Source organism: Idiotropiscis lumnitzeri, chromosome 14, assembly GCF_059441095.1.
Source record: "Idiotropiscis lumnitzeri isolate Australia: NSW breed Sydney's pygmy pipehorse chromosome 14, RoL_Ilum_1.0, whole genome shotgun sequence".
NCBI classification, from domain to species: domain Eukaryota; kingdom Metazoa; phylum Chordata; class Actinopteri; order Syngnathiformes; family Syngnathidae; genus Idiotropiscis; species Idiotropiscis lumnitzeri.
Window position 1 is genome coordinate 20,651,491 of NC_142404.1, and position 16,575 is coordinate 20,668,065.

Genomic DNA, 16,575 nt, shown 5'->3' on the forward strand with positions numbered 1-16,575 from the left:
ATATATATATATATATTGGACTGCGGAGGAACGCTCCTCTTGTCCGCTTGAAGCAAAGTTAAGTCACTTGATCCCGCACACAAACACAGACGAAAATATTTTACATTGCTCTGAAGTCGTGTACTGGTGGATTACACACGCAAGACAGGCTGGGTTCGGTTCGGGATATTACTGGGACTTCTGTAGTTCGTCCTCTTTAAACGTCTCGTCCTCCGTCCCCAAAATGGGCGTAGCCTATGTTAAGTAATTAACATATGCACCCACATTTGTTTGTTGGTGTGCTGTGAGATTTTGCCAACTTCCAACATCCAAGGCTGGGAATGATATTGTGTCAGTTTTCGAATTGTGTCTTGTGACTGATTTTAGACGGGTGAGCGTTGCAAGTGCGGGCCGCGAGAGGACTTTGTGTCCCACAATTCCTTGCGTGCTTGGCCGCTTCTGGATGCGTGGCGACGTACGCCTCGCCTCACTTGTTGTCTTGAGAAACAACACGTACGCACGCTCGCATTCCGCGCTTTCCACGCGAAGATGTCGGGCGCGGCCGAGGGCGCGCGTGCCTTATGCGACGTGAAGGTGATGTGTCGCTTCAGGCCACTGAACGACGCGGAGAGGGGCCGCGGGGATAAAACCGTCCCCAAATTTAACGGCCACGACACCGTGGTGGTTGCGGTAAGTGGAAGAAAACACGAGCACGTCGCACAGGCGCGTACACAACAGAAGCCTCCGAACCCAAACATCAACATATGTACGTCACGCAACGTTCTTGTGGCGAGCATTTCATTGATGACTGATCGATTAGGATGGACGATTGGACGCCTTTTTGTTCTCCTGCCGTGGCAAACAAAGATGGACACGATCGAGCGCGCGCGCACACTCGCACGCCCATTACCTTAGGTTGCCATGGCAATAGCACCGCGGTGGGTGCTTAGCGCAGCAAGGGGGAAGTGTGTTCATTTTGTGACGTATGCGTACTCTTATTGATTTAGTATGCGTGTGCGCGCGCAACGAGCTGGATACTCTCACCGTTTTAGTAAAATATCCAAGAACCGACTGAGCCAAACTAGCGTATCTCCCCCCCAAAAACTTTCCTAGCTCGCTGGTAGAGAAGCCGACTGTTATGTATCGATGGCAAGCGGAGGAGTTCACCAGGCGAGAGCGCTAACGATTAGGAAAACTTTGGAAGGTATGCGAGGAGTGATGAATAAAGAAGATGGTCTTTGACTGGGAAACTGGAGTGTGTTCATTTATGGAAGCGGGTCAGAAACCCAACACCGACCAGCTTCATGATTTTCGGCATTTCATTTTCGTCAGTGTCCTCGAGTTATATTTGTTTCAAGTGAAAACATTTTCAATCACCAAAAATAAAAAAAAATCACTTACCAGTGGTGAACTTCAACGAGCCGTGGCCGTTTGTATTCCAACAAGTTTTATTTAGGACAGTAACGACGCTCTGCAGTGTCATAACGTTTGCGAGCCATTCGTTCATTTTCGGAAATAGTTTTCCTAACCAGTGACTCACTTTTAGGATTCAAACAAAAAGTGCCCATACGCACAAAATCCAAACATTGTGTAAGAAAACAATCTGTAACGAACTCGCATTAATGTTCATTTGTTTAAGACTTATGGCGTGTATTTGTTTTCTACTATCAAAATCCCGTTCCTGTTATATTTTATTTTGAAGTTGTTTTTTTTTTTGTTTTTTTTTGCTATCTGCTTTTATTTTGGTGCTTTTCCGGTACGTTCAGGAAGTGCCAATCCACAAGACATACATTTACGTAATTTAAGGAGGCGTTTCCAGAGGAAACGGGTAAAAGGAAAAGGATAAGGATCGAGATATTGCTAATCTAAAAACTCAATTAATGTAACGGAGTCTTTATAAGGCTGCAAACACCTGGCTGGAATGGGGACAATGTATTTACGTGTTGTTTTTGTTCCATCGTTATTTTGTTTGCCGTGGTTCCCCCATGTACAGGTGTTTCGTGTCGTAATTAATTGTCGTCACTCTAACAATCGCGTCTTTTAGTAGATTTTGCAGTACTGCGGGTTTTTTGTTGTAACTTTATTTTCACACATCAGCTAAAGTTGTTTAATGGATTATATTGCATGCTGTTCAGAGCGCACATTTATGTTCATTATTGTTTGTTTTATGCTGTAGCTCTTAAAGTGTGTCCACAATGGAAACAAGAAAGGAATTAAATCTTTTGTGGAACATCAGTAAGCTTTGCCGTTGTCTGGCTGGGTTCGCTCCACAATCGGATTCATCAAACTGCTAGCACCTGTTGGACATCTAAGCTTGTTAACACTCGCACACCCAATGGGGAGCAATTTGGCTTTTCTAACTTTTAAGACTGAAGGGCAGCCAAATGACTGGATTAATTTTGGACTCATATTCCAACTCCGGTGTGAACAGCCCTGCAATTTGCATTCCCTAATTTCCATGACCAAAGGGCAAGCCAAGTTGTCGGACCATTTTTTTCACCATTGTCCTGCAAATGTGGCAACCACTCTCTACTTTGTGCTCAGCTACTACTGAGGGAAGGGAACTGATGTTGCTTGAATGAATGGAATATCAATAGACTCCATGTGGCTGGAGCCAGAGGGCAGCCATCTTGCGTTGCCTCTGCAACTTCTGTTATTTTAACTGTATTTCAATATTGTTGTGTTTTTGGCTTTTTGTAATTGTTGTGACCTTTCTCTGCCACCGTACAAACTGCTGTAAAATACTAAAAATAAATACAATACAATACAATGCATCTTAATTTACATGGCGTTTTCACAACAGCTGCAGTTGTAACAAAGCGCTTTGCAAAACATTTCAAATCACATTAAAAATAAAAATCCTATCAGATTAAAACTTAAACTAAAATCTCAGGCAGTGAATGCTTTTGTTGGTTTTTTTTTGGAAGCAAAATCATTCAGTCTCTTAGAAATGTCTGACACAAGGCAACTTGAATATTGTCCTCAGAATAAATAGGATTTCTCATCCTATCACAGAGTTTTATATCAAGAAAAAATCAGTTGAGGCCTGTTGACTGTGTTTACACATTATTTTGTGAGAAATAATCGCTTGCTGATGCTTGTACATTACACAATGCGGAGTTGCAGACTTGCCCAGCAAAGATTCACCTGTTGGTCAACGTATCTTTCAGTGTGAAGAACCTCATTAAATTCCATTCAGTTGTCGAGAGCTAGCAGGGGACGGTGTGTCTGAGCAGTGAGCACCGCTAATCGGGCAGGTAATGGCTGCATTTATAAAAGAAAGGCGGCTAGTTGTAGGCTGTTGACTTGTTCATTGAAAACCTCACAGCCATTCGGCTCTCCTTCTGTCCTGATAGGGGGAGTAAGAAAATCCCAGGCGTGATCGACGCAATAACAACATGAAAAGGAATGAGCCATGCAGACCGACGTTTTTTTAAAGGAGAATCATGACGACATCGATTGGAAGCAGACTGGAAACAAGGCAGCCAATATTGTTTAGTACAAAAAAAAAGACCACAAGCACGACAGGCAGTACAGAAGGAAGAAAAGAAAGTGGGTGGACTTCAAAGGAGATGAATCAAATTGCGATGGTGCGACCCATTGAGGTGCAGGTGTGCGCTCACAACTCGGGGATGCAACTGTTGCCCATTCAATTGATGTCATTTGTGTACATTGGTTGGGCACGCTTCAAATGCAACAAACTTTTTTTATATTACAGTAAAATTGTAAACAAGTCCAATAATCGGACCCGACAATAATCAGTTCGTCAGTATGGGAGAAAGCCTACCCCGCAAGGCGTTAATATTTGGAATATTTTGAAATTGAAAGGATGATGAGAATGGGATGAATGTCAAAACAATGGAAATAAGCGTTGATGCAATAATTGTGGTCTTATTTTGGCGCCGTGTTTCCTGTGTTTCAGGGGAAGCCGTATGTGTTCGACCAAGTTCTAGATCCGAACTGCGAGCAGCTTCAGGTGTACGAAACTTGCGCCCGCCACATCGTTAAAGGTGAGACAAGTCTTCTTCTTTTTTAAGACCACAAATTGTTTTGTTTTGTTTTCCCTAGTTCTCTTAAGCTTGCTGACAGTTGCAGCTGTCACTTTAATCTTCATCAGAGCTGCCACACGTGTCTAAAAACAGCTGATCAGGTCGGGAAAGCCTTCAAAATAAGATCAGAATTGCGCATAGTTACACTTCCATACGTCTGAAAAGGACCTCCAACCCATACAACGCATCATGAGAAAACACCCCATGGAAGCCCCGCTTGCCCTGTCAGAATGCCCCTCCCCCAGTTTGAAAACCGCTGCAGTTGATGCTTGCAAGGCACAGCTATTATTTTCATCCACTTGGTGTCGCCATTCACACAATACACACGACAGACACTGTGTCTTAGAAATTTTGTATGCCAGTAAAACTGTTGAGCGACGTGGAAGTATGAGTGATAGTCCGAATACGGACTGCCGGCATGTTTAATGAGGAGATTGTGAGCGCACCAGCCTCTGTTTCCCGCTGTCCTCTCAAGGTTTACTTGAACGGGACAATCAAAAAATGGAGCCATGCAAATCAACCTGAAATAGGTCAACTGCGACATGCTGTCATGAAGGACGACTTCAAAGATCTGGTGAAAATAAGGCCGCCTTCTTGCGAAAATGTCCCCATCTTGCATTTTTCAGATGTTCAACAATTGAGCATCCTAAAATGAAGTGTCAACGGGCTGCACGTGTCTGTGGTCCGCGAGTAACGGCGCCATCTCTCTCACATGCTTTCCTCGTGTCCGGTTGCACAGGTGACTTCAGAAAAACATTTGCAGCTTGGAAACGCATGCCTGGGCTCAAAAGCCTCCAACGTGTGGACGCAGGACTGCTTTTGCAAGATTTCAAATGGGCAGAATGCTGCCTTCCACCCGGCTCCTTTTCTTGTCTTGTTGAGAAGGCTTCACAAATTTCTTCTATTGCCTCTTTTTTTAAATTTTTTTATTTTTGGAGGCTGTTGAAAAAGAATTGCTGGAGTGGTCAGAAAACATGGTCGGATGGCGGTGCTTTAGTAAACTTGTTCATCTCTGCTTGTAGCCACGTTGTCGGTGGAAGCAGTGCACATGAGTCGGGATGCACAAAAGACGCATAGCCAAATATCATCATGATGAAAGTTGAACAAACGGACATGCTGGATGAATGACCAAGACTCGCTCAAGTCTACTGACCGATTCTGCGTTTCAGATGTGTTGGGAGGCTACAATGGAACCATCTTCGCCTACGGCCAGACGTCGTCAGGAAAGACTCACACGATGGAGGTGAGCCGCACGCACGCCGCCGCAGCTAACTGCGAGTGAGCCGGCATGTCTCAAAACGCGCCTGCGTTTCAGGGGCAGCTTCACGACTCTCGGCTGATGGGAATCATTCCTCGCATTGCCAGCGACATCTTTGACCACATCTACTCCATGGACGAGAACTTGGAATTCCACATCAAGGTGACTATCGCACCACCGTCACAATTGTCTTTTCAAATAACGTCCGAACCGCCAAAGTCACATCACAGTGGCGTAAGCGGTGCCTCCCGCTTGCGGCGCTTGGTGCTTTATTTGTTTGTTTTGCTCTATTGATGGAGTCGGTCTGAGTTCCTCCCGAGCTCTGCTCGTGAACGTCGGGGAACGATGCCTATCCGCTCTATCGCTGAATTTCTGGACTCAGCTGGTGAAATTCACAGTTCAGCTGCAAGAGTCAGTCGCCGCGCCCAAGGTCGAGGAGAGCAAATGGGGACAGCGGTCTGTTTTTCGAAAGTGCGCTCACTCTGCAATGGAATGGACCAATTCGCTTTTCTGTTTTTTTTGTTTTTTTGTTTTTTTTTCAAGTGCAATGCGCTTTTGTCTTCTCTGAGACATCATAAACCCGGCTGTACAATGAGCTGCCTTCCAACATGTGCATGCGGCACATTTGAAAATGTTTTCACAAATTAACAGTTGATAAATCTCAGTCTGAAAAGATTAAAGGTATATGCTGGGGTAACGGGTCTGGCCGGACATCCACCAGGGGAGGGGTTGCATCCACAGATACCCCCCCCCCCAAATGCGTTTTAAACCTAACCCCCAACTACAAATGCCTCTTTGCTGTATTTATTCCTTACGGTCTAAATTAGTTGAACCACATCGATTGACTTATATTTGACTTTTTCAAAGCATGTTTTGTATTTTCCTCTGTAATTTCGATTGAATTCCACATGATTGGCATGATTATTATACATTGTCCAGGTGTTCAGAAAGCTGCGCGATCGTACAAACCACTTGAAATTGGGATCAATATTGAGATACTTTTGAATGTTTGAAACCTGAATCCTTGACGCCTTGGCTGAGTGGGGTCAAACGAATCCCCTGTTTTGGGGAAATATGCAAATGAGGTGGATCTTCAACAATGGCACAGTGGTTCGCAATTTTTCTGATTAGCGCATCCCGGCACATTTCTTGGTTCATCGCTCCCCCACCGCTCTCCTGCAAGCCTTTCGAAGCCCAGCACGGGGAAAAAATAGTTTTCAAGCAGTAAATGGATACAAAAGTCGCTTGGAAAGTAACCTGTACAATAAAAAAATCAATACAAAACGGTCAGGAACCACCCACAATTAAATGCGCGAATAATTCATGACTTTGTTTTATACTGACTTCACTTGAATAACTTGAGGAAAAATTTTTTATTTGAATATTTTTGGAACCAATATTTAATTATTCAGCCTGAGTGTATTGTATGTTAAAGTCCATGGTTGTGTCTGCAGGTCTCTTATTTTGAAATCTATTTGGATAAAATCAGAGACCTGCTGGATGGTAAGCAAACTAAACTTTGACACATTCGATGTCTGATAACATATTTGCAGTAAATACAAAGTTGACATGAAAATCTGTTGTGAAAAGTGTTTTGTCTTTCCATTTGCACGGAATACGAAATGTCCTTGAAATATATGCCGAACCTTCGGTCCATGGAACATTTTTGCATGAAACTGATCTGGGGTCACCAATGTGGTGGCCGCAGGCACCACAGAGACCACAAGAGCCACACGAGCTGCCCTCGGGCCTGTTCTAAAAATAGCTCACCAGTGAAGGGTCATTGTCAATTTCTAGGAATGATCTTAAGAAAATAAAAACACTGACTTGATATTTCCCAATGATTGCGGGGAATCGTGAATTCCATCAATTAATGAGTAATAATTACATCTAAAGAAACGTCATTTGAGCACAAGTGTGATTTCACACTGGTAACCCTTCACAATAATCAGTGGGCAGAAAGTGGCTCTCGGTTTCCAAAAGATTGGTGAGCCTACGTCTAGATCATTACGAAAAAAAATCTGTCTTGTGTGTGTAGTTACGCCACTTTGGGTTTGGGTGACTTTTCTTACCGTCGTTTATTCATGTTGCATCATATTTCAGTGTCCAAGACCAACCTGGCTGTTCACGAGGACAAAAACCGGGTTCCATTTGTTAAGGTAACGCCATCGTCGTCGTCGTCGTCGTCTTGCAATTGTTGCTTTGGTTTGTGCGCCATCAGGGATGCACCGAGCGTTTCGTTTCCAGTCCGGAGGAGGTCATGGACGTCATTGATGAGGGAAAAGCCAATCGACATGTGGCCGTCACAAGTAAAAGATACTCAGTCTGTCATTTGTTGCTTCTGGAGTCAAACGTTCTCCTTCTCGTGTTCTGTCACGCAGACATGAACGAGCACAGCTCTCGCAGTCACAGCATTTTCCTGATCAACATCAAGCAGGAGAACGTGGAGACGGAGACCAAGCTGTCGGGGAAACTTTACCTGGTGGACTTGGCAGGCAGCGAGAAGGTTGGCCTGAGGTCTTAGGTCTCGGGCTCTGGTCTCCGTCCGCCACAGCTGATGCTGTTGTCACGCAGGTCAGCAAAACTGGAGCAGAGGGTGCCGTTTTGGATGAAGCGAAGAACATCAACAAGTCTCTGTCTGCTCTCGGGAACGTCATCGCTGCGCTTAGTGAGGGAACGGTCAGTCACTTCCGCTTATCCAAGCCACCATATTGCCAAAATCTGTCAACAAGCACAATGCTTGATGCATCCCTGTGGAGTGATCGGTCACATAAACAGAAGATCCAAATGTCAAACCGTTTCCTGTAAATTGTAAAGCAGGAGTGCCCCCCAGTCTATTCACTTCCTAGGTGGGATGGTTTGAGGTTCGTTTTGTACCGTGCTCTGTCCCCGCTTCCAAAACCCTCCTTAACCTTTCTGAGTAGTCTTGAGTTTTTACAAGTGGAGCACGGCCTGTTGCTGTCCAATGACTGCATTTCATTTTTCTGTCTTCACAAAAACTCATGTAGGATGTTTGTCCACGCTGCCATCTGAAATTTCAAAGACACCCCAGTCAGTGTCAGTGTCAGTGTCAGTGCAGTCCAAACATTTCTGTGGTGGCAGCTTTGCTTCAATGGTCCTCCGCTTCACTCTTTGCACTGCAGGTTTTGCACATTTTACTTTTTGCTTGTATGTTTGAAATGCGTGAATGAAACAATGACCTATCAAACCCAAGCTGCACGGGCAACAGAGCGCTATGATTGGACTTGTCTTTTTTCATATAATTGGAAGTGATGTTTTTGTGTTTTTAGAAAAGTCACGTTCCTTACCGGGACAGTAAAATGACCCGAATCCTGCAAGACTCTCTGGGAGGAAACTGCAGAACCACCATCATCATCTGTTGCTCACCATCTGTTTACAATGAGGCCGAAACTAAGTCCACCCTCATGTTTGGACAGAGGTTCGCACCGTTACATCATTCAGCACTGCTGTTGGTCAAACTGGACTTGAAAGCATCCTGGCTTGGTGTACCTCAGGGCAAAGACCATCAAGAACACAGTGTCTGTCAACCTAGAACTAACAGCTGAAGAATGGAAGAAGAAGTTCGAAAAGGAGAAAGACAAGACTCACAGTCTGAACATCACAATCCAGAAATTGGAGCGCGAGTTGACACGCTGGAGAAAAGGTGAGCAAAACTTTTGTTCCAGATTCAAGACTCAAAGACCCCTTACTGGATGACCAACCACTGCACTCCTAAGATTCAACATGACAAGATTACATACAAAACAATCTATGTTGAAGTCATGTTTGATTACTAGGCTAAAGTTGGCTGTGGCCTAGTCTGGACTGCTTCAGGGTTGGGTTGCAGGGCCCCTCCGGGTACACAATAAGGGATGAGGGATGCAATGGCTGGTGCCACACCAGGCATGTCATCCAAGCTTACACCAGCAGTGTCATGCATATCCGCTAAGGCACGGCTGGCCTGCCGAAAACCGGGAGAGGCGGTGCTAAAGCCGGCAGAGGCAAAAAATGTAACTACAAACCACATAGGCTGGATGCAAACGTGAGGCCAACCAAAAAAAAAAAAGGAAATAACTATATACCATGAATAAATAAGTGAGTCAATAAGGTTAGAGCCCTGCCAGCTCACCAGGTCTCAAAACAAGATGGATGCCACATTGTCGTCAAACAAACAAAAAGAAACACCGTCCCAGCCTCGGGGGGGTGAAGCTACACTGCTCGGACCAAAAGATAAATTTATAATAAAAATACCATTTGACAGGCCACTCTACCTGCATTGTCATTATTTTTGGGTCAGTCGGGTTGGACCGGCAGCTCCCCTCCCGTCCAGGAGGGGGTGTCCCCAGTGTTTCCATCCAGTCAGCCCCTTCCCCCCTTATGTATTGTGATCAGTTGGCGTGCTCGGTTTGCCCGCGTTCCCTTCTTGAGCCACATGCCAGTGCCACAACCCGTCTTTTCTGCTGCCCCCTCCACATCCAAATGGGCATCACTTGGACATTCAAAACCAGGATGCTTCCCGTTCCAGCCCACAATTATCCCTGGAAGTTGTTTTGTTGGCGTGGCTGAGTGAGGAGGGGCACCTTCCTCATGTCAGCCATCTTGTTGTTGTTGAGATCCAAGACCAGCAAAGCTTTATCAGCATTTTCAACACAATCAGTGTTCCATCTACAGGTGAGTCGGTACCTGTGGCGGAGCAGCAAAGCAGCAGCAAAGGCAAGAAGAGCAGCAGTGATGAAGTGAATGACAGCTCGGCACTTCCCTTGCTTCCTCTGTCAGATGAGGAGAAGATGCAGTATGAGACACTGATCACGGATCTGTACCATCAGCTGGATGAAAAGGTCAGTTTTCTTTGCAGTTTACTTGTGGAGGACAGCCACTGCAACCTTGATCAATTTATGGATTAGGATGAAGAACTCAACCATCAGAGTCAGACACTCGAGACTCTGAAGCAGCAGCTCTTGGATCAGGGTGACGTGAGTCTTGTGGCGTTGTCCCGGTGTTCTTAACCTTCATCGTGTACCCATCCAGCGCATCTTCTTTCCCTAGATGTTGGTGTCAAAGCATCGGGACTACGAGCGTGTGCAGGAGGAAATGTCACGTCTGCAGACTGACATCCACTCGGCCAAAGAGGAAGTGAAGGAGGTACTTCAGGCCTTGGAGGAACTTGCAGTGAACTATGACCACAAGTGCCAAGAGGTGGAGAGCAAGACTTGCTGCAACCAGCAACTCAATGAGGAGCTTGCCCACAAAACTGTAAGTCATACTGAAGAACACCTCACGTGCTTCAGTTGAGCCTGTGTGCCTGAATGATTTGTGCTTCAGGTCAGTCTGGAGGAAATCCGCAGGGAACTTGTGTCACTGCAGGATCTCAGCGGCCATCACAAGAAGAGATCGGCAGAAATGCTCAGTCTTCTGCTGAGAGATCTCAGCGACATTGGGGCTGCACTCGGCACCGCCGAGCTAAAAGCCGTAAGACATCAACTTTGCATGCAACACCATTGTCCTTTCTTCAACCCGTCGTAAACATTGTCAACTTTGTTTTGGGACTACCTACCAGGACATTAGCGAGAAAGGAGTTTTGTACGATCATGAGTGGAGATCATGCTTTTTGCTGTGTTCCTTAAGATGACTGAGACGAGTGGAATGTTGGAGGAGGAGTTCACCACAGCTCGTCTTTATATCACAAAGACCAAGTCGGAGGTGAAGTCGCTGGTTCGCCGCAGTAAGCAGATGGAGGTCACTCTGGCAGAGTCCATCAACAAGATAGAAGCCAACGACAAGGAGCTGAGTGCTCGTCATCTCACCATCTCACAGGTAAATGGATCTCATTTTACACTTCCTATGCAACGATTTTTGCAGGAATTCTAAATTGCACAGGTTTCGGCCATCCGTGCTTTTTTATAGTTTTTCTCTGTGGCCCCACTGGCCATTAGTTTGCGGCTTGTCTGTGTCATTTTTAGCTGGATCTGAAGATGGCGTCTCTGATGGACGACCTTCACAAGATGGAGCAAACCAAACAGCAGCTGGAGGAAAGTCAAGACGGTCTCATTGAGGAAGTCACTAAACTTCATGCTCAAGGTCAGCCCTCATCACATCTCTTCTGTTTTTGTCGCCCTCCATCTCTCTCTCTTTCTCACGCTCTTCCCAATTGGAGTTTTGATGATGAAGCAACAAAATGTTTGCTGCTTGAAAGACCAAAGTTTGCAATCTGGACGACTGACTGCTTTTGCAAATGAGCTCTGCGTCTTTGGCAATACTCAACACTAATGACTTCCACCGGTCTCCCATTAGGTCCAAAAACAATGCGAAAGTCATTCTCCTCCCGTTGTCTGGTTGTTAGCGGGAATTTAATTCACTAATCTCTGTTTCTGAGGATGAAATCATCACCAACATCTACCGCATAATATAATGAGTCTAGGGTAGTGATTTAACCCTAACCCTGTCGGACCACTTCTCAAAAAGACAATATGGCCCCGTTTTGAAATATAGAAGCTGTATTAAAAAAATATATATATATCGATAAATAATATAGTCCATATTACCATAGTTGTCCTGAGGAATAAACACAAAGAGCGGATCTAATGGCTCGCTCATGACCGGGTCTGGTATATCTTCATGTTACGTGGTCCACTGCTATGTTGTGTTGTGTTGCTTTGCAGATCAGTTACAGCAGATGAGCGTGATGGACAAAGAGAAAGAACACATGACTCAACTGAAGGACGCTGTGGACATGAAGGTAACGCGTCAACATTGTCTTGGCCACGTGACTACGTACCTGTATGTCAGAACCGCCTTGTTCTTGTTTTATATTTTAAACAATATGTAGATGTTGTAGCCTATACATTTCCTGGAAGTCCAGTGACGATACTTTTATCACTAAGTCTAAGCTCTGCGCCTATGTTCCGCACAGTAAATTTTGTAGAGTGCATTTTACTCTTAAAGGACGATATTTATTTTCAATTAACCAATCGAGTTCGACTTGATGTATCACTGAGTCAAAACATAATACAATACCAAAAGGCATAGTAGTAATCCGTAGCTGTGAGGGGTTGTGAAGCAGCAACACACACTGAAATGTTGTCACACTTTTGCTGCACGTGTTTGAAAGTCGAAAGTCACGTGTTGTTTGCAGAGAACGCTGGAGGAGCAGATGGAGAACCATCGAGATGTCCACCAAAAACAGTTGACCCGCCTCCGAGACGAGATCAAGCAAAGGCGAAGAATCAACGACCAACTCCGAGAGTACGGACTCGGCCACATACGTCACGGTGTCAAAAATGCCCCGTGCCCAGAAGATCTCAAAGAGTGACTTGTAAACCTTTTCTTTTAGCTTAAACGATGCGCTTCAGTTGGACAAGCAAAAGCTTCAAGCGGAGGTGGACAGGGTGACACGTGAAGAGCGCGGCAAAGAGCAGAAACTTCAAAAACTCTTGTAGGTTTTTGGAATTTTGCCATTTCCGTTGGCTCGTCTTCGGGTAACCTTCTATGGCATTCAGGTCCCTGGAGGAAAAGCGACGACAAGCCAAGGAAGATCTGCAGGGTCTAGAAGAGACTGTGGTATGTAGACGAGCTGTACTCTCTTCAAAATTATCATATCTTTTCTGACTTTCCACATCATGTTGACAGTTGAAAGAATTAGAGACGCTGACCAACCTAAGAAAATTCTTCATCCAGGACATCAGCAATCGCTTCAGCGTGAGTCACATCCATGCCTGTTCTTCGCAACCACACGCGTGTCGTTAGGCTGGTCTTGCTTTGGTTTTGTGTTGGCCAACTTTTTTTCCTGAGTGTGATTGTGTCATGCTGTTGCTGCTGCGCGTGCTTTGGGACAGTGTCCCGACGTCGATGGCGAAGAGGGTGGAGGCAGTCTCGCTCAGAGGCAAAGGATCATCTTTCTGGAAAATACTTTGGAGCAACTGAGCAAAGTCCATAAACAGGTGAAACACTTTCGGATCCTATTTTAATATGCAGGCATCCGTGTGCTCGCTGTAAAAATGGCCGCATCTTCATTTTCGTGCCGGGGCAAGTCTAATTTACTGGTTACACCTTACAACCCGTTCAGAGGGAGGGAGTTGACAAGGCCTCACTGTATCTGACAATTTGGGCTTATGTTCATTTTCATGACAAGGCAAGTTTAGTTTTGTGTGTGTATCTGGTAGACCACGCTATGCCTTGATAGGCGTTTCAGGATATTTCATTGCAAGCGCCCTGTCAGAAATCTGTCGCTCTGTCATTCCGTCCCCCCACGGCCCCAAAAAAATATCACCAAAATGGTCATTTGTCAGTCACGAACGGACCAGTCCATCAATCTGACGAAATGCACACCACTGATTTAAGGTGTTTTTTTTTGTTTTCTTTTTGGAATGTATGTGTATGTTTTAATATATATAAATGGACAATTGTGACCTGTCATAGCTGGTGGGAGACAATGCCGATCTTCGTTGCGAGCTGCCCAAGCTGGAAAAACGTTTTCGGGCGACAGCTGAGCGGGTGAAATCTCTGGAGGGTGCTTTAAAGGGCGCCAAGGAGGCGGCAGCAAGAGACCGGAAGCGTTACCAACAGGAAGTGGAGCGTATCAAAGAGGTGGTCCGCTTCAAGAATACGGCCAGGAGGGTGCACTCTTCTCAAATAGGCAAGTTTTCACAACACTCCTGACTAAGTGCTTCTGGTCTCTCTGCTTTGCCGCTGCCTTATAGCCAAACTTTTTGTCGAACCCCCAGCCAAACCCATCAGAGCTGGACATCAACACCCGCAGTCACTTTCTATTCGAGGCGGCGGGGCCAATATTGGTCCGCGTCTTCAGGTGCTCCACACAAAGTCAGCGAAGCCCCAGCAACAAGACATGGCCTGAATACGGACAGACCAGGTCTCTGGTCCTGGTACTGGCGAAGACCCAGAGTCACACATGGTCCACAGTTGAACACAATCATTTTATCAGGATCAACTGACTCATGACAGCTGGATTGTTTTCATTCAAAGGAAATTCCACGTTTTCATTATTGCTAGTAATGTGAAATATTGCAGCAGGAAAGAAATTAAGCTGCTCCATTTAGTCAGTCACGCGTGGACTGTGCAATCAATTAATTTTTTCTGCATTGATTTTTAAATCACGATCTTGTGTCAGCATTTGCGTGAGGAAGAAAATCGAAGAAGCCATTTAGTGTTCCCGGTGGATCTTGTGAATGCTGTGAACTTTCTTTGTTTGATTTATCCGACTTGACCAAGTAATTTATGTGCTGACTGGGACGCATTTGTGTGGTGCACATGAGCTGTATTTTTGTCACTTGTTTAGATGAAGCTGGTTAATGGACAGTGTGAGGGGCCAAGGTCAGCCTGGTTTGGGTACTGCAGGCAGGGGGCGCTATTGAGTCAAATATAACATTTTCCAATTTCAGCCCCCTCAGGCTACTTACCTGGGGCATGGGTGAGGGTTTTGCACCGAGGGGTTGCTATTTCCTCAAATTTTATATCTCCGCCAGGGAGGGTTGCAGCCAGATGCGGGTGACGTTGCTGGAGGACTCACGAGGCGCTCTACAACATATGCGGAAGCCACAGGTCTGCGACAATGTTTTATTTTTTATTTATTTATTTATTTTTAGCGATGCCCGGCCTTGAAACCAGCTGATAGTCCTCGTCCAGACGGTTCCGGAGATACCTTCATCTCCGCCCAACTCCCTACCGTTGCGGAGCTACGTCTCTTTTTTTCCTTCAGACTAGGGGACAGCACTGATCAACATTTGACGGGCCTAGCTCCGCAGAGGGTTGACGTCGTTTGACACATCTCAGGTGACGCTACACGGTGCGCTGAGAGACGGGGGGCTGCAGCAAAACTCAGTTTTTCTACTGTGCGTTTGTGTCAATGAGTTTAGAGGAGTTTGGGTTAGGGTTGCCATTGAGCTAACCACTTGAAATTCTACACACTCTTGAGTGTTAGTGGTGCCATCTAAAATATGTGAAAATTGAGTCTGTAGCTGCTGGGGAGGGCACGTGAGACAGCTGAACACACCCGCAAGGTGGGCAAAATCCTGCCTTCTGTCACATTGACCTGTTAGCTGACCACATTAGCATTGAGCTAGCGACTTGAAATTCCACACACACATAGTACAGGGAATGACATCCCACATAGTTTGAATTGGGCTCTGTGGCTCTCTTCCTGGCTGAGATGAGCCAGTTGGATCACAAAAATCAGGTTTTGGCTGGAAAAAGATGGTCTGAGTGTTGACTGGCCCCTTGCGCCAGACACGTGCCACGCAGCCACGTGAGAGCGACCTCTCCTCGAAAGGCCGGCTACGCAAGGATGTGCGTGCCACGCGGCTGTGACGTCGTGTTCTCGTGCTAGGCCGTTGTGAAGCCACACTTTTGCAAAAGGCTTCTCCCGAGGCCTTTTTTTCCTGTGTTCATGTCGACGGTGGATGGTTTGTAGAGGAGTTTGGGAGGGTTAGCATCGAGCTAGCAACTTGAAATTTCACACACACTGAGTGTCAGTGGTGACGTCTAGCAAATGTGAAAATGGAGTCTTTAGCTGCTGGGGAAGGCACGCGAGACAGCCGAGCACACCCGCAAGGTGGGCAAAATCCTGCCTTCTGTCACATAGACCTTTTAGCTGACCACATTAGCATTGAGCTAGCGACTTGAAATTCCACACAGACATAGTACAGGGAATTAAGGTCCCACATTGTTTGAATTGGGTGTTTTAGCTCTTTTATTTTTTACATTCATTGTCTTTATATTACTGGGCCTGTTTTATTTAATGGTAATTACAATGCATCTAACAATCAGATACCCTTATACCATATAGTCTTTGATAATTGATGGTTTAATTTTTCTGAATTGAATATGTGATATTGTTTTATTGTTTGTTAATTAATTCAATAAAGTTGTTTTAAAAAAGAAAAAAAAGTCATGTGTCCATGTTCAAAATTTAAACGTCAACTTGTTTGTCTCACTTCTTTTTCTCTCATGTGCGCCCCTCCCCCCACCGCTGCATGTCGGATTTTTTACACCTAACCCTATGCATATGTTATTTTTTGAAGCAACTTAATTAGCATTAACTCTAAAGTTTACAAATTCCTCATTGCAATGTTACTCGTTCCTGTTAGGTCTTTAAACGTGGAGAAAGGGTGATAATAGTTTCGTTTTCATCCAAGATGCAGCAGAATCGCGTGCATGAAATATGTCCCACGGCTCGTCCCATAGTTAAGGCGTAGCCTTCTGCGAGCCGCTCATTTTCGTCCATTTTCCTCCGGACCTTCGAAAGGTAAGCACCTCTACTCGCTGATGTTTTTAATT

General features: G+C 45.4%; 1 protein-coding gene across 3 annotated transcripts; it reads left to right on the forward strand.

The window, feature by feature from the left end:
* Positions 1 to 286: 286 nt before the first annotated feature.
* Positions 287 to 16,179, forward strand: LOC148323989 (kinesin heavy chain-like). 3 transcript variants are annotated; one of them, XM_088315041.1, is made up of 25 exons: positions 287 to 669; positions 3,902 to 3,989; positions 5,198 to 5,271; positions 5,344 to 5,448; positions 6,741 to 6,789; positions 7,390 to 7,445; positions 7,508 to 7,595; positions 7,668 to 7,792; positions 7,861 to 7,965; positions 8,577 to 8,725; positions 8,802 to 8,950; positions 9,958 to 10,124; positions 10,191 to 10,259; positions 10,333 to 10,539; positions 10,609 to 10,755; positions 10,912 to 11,100; positions 11,247 to 11,364; positions 11,946 to 12,022; positions 12,419 to 12,528; positions 12,617 to 12,718; positions 12,783 to 12,843; positions 12,913 to 12,981; positions 13,119 to 13,223; positions 13,702 to 13,918; positions 14,007 to 16,179. In XM_088315041.1, the coding sequence occupies exons 1-25, from the start codon at positions 529 to 531 to the stop codon at positions 14,135 to 14,137; spliced, it is 2,898 nt and encodes a 965-aa protein (XP_088171167.1). In that variant the 5' UTR covers positions 287 to 528; the 3' UTR covers positions 14,138 to 16,179. The 3 variants fall into 3 exon arrangements, with proteins under 3 accessions (XP_088171167.1, XP_088171166.1, XP_088171168.1); XM_088315040.1 differs by lacking the exon at positions 287 to 669 and adding an exon at positions 3,383 to 3,590; XM_088315042.1 differs by lacking the exons at positions 287 to 669; positions 3,902 to 3,989; positions 5,198 to 5,271; positions 6,741 to 6,789 and having other exon boundaries at positions 5,368 to 5,448.
* Positions 16,180 to 16,575: the final 396 nt, after the last annotated feature.

What these genes read in the sequence shown, in the direction of transcription:
- LOC148323989 (XM_088315040.1), top strand. Translation starts at nt 3,426, where the DNA reads ATGACGACATCGATTGGAAGCAGACTGGAAACAAGGCAGCCAATATTG. An exon ending in CTGCGCTTAGTGAGGGAACG is followed by an intron (nt 7,966 to 8,576) that starts GTCAGTCACTTC and finishes TTGTGTTTTTAG; the next exon opens with AAAAGTCACGTTCCTTACCG. An exon ending in GTTGACACGCTGGAGAAAAG is followed by an intron (nt 8,951 to 9,957) that starts GTGAGCAAAACT and finishes TTCCATCTACAG; the next exon opens with GTGAGTCGGTACCTGTGGCG.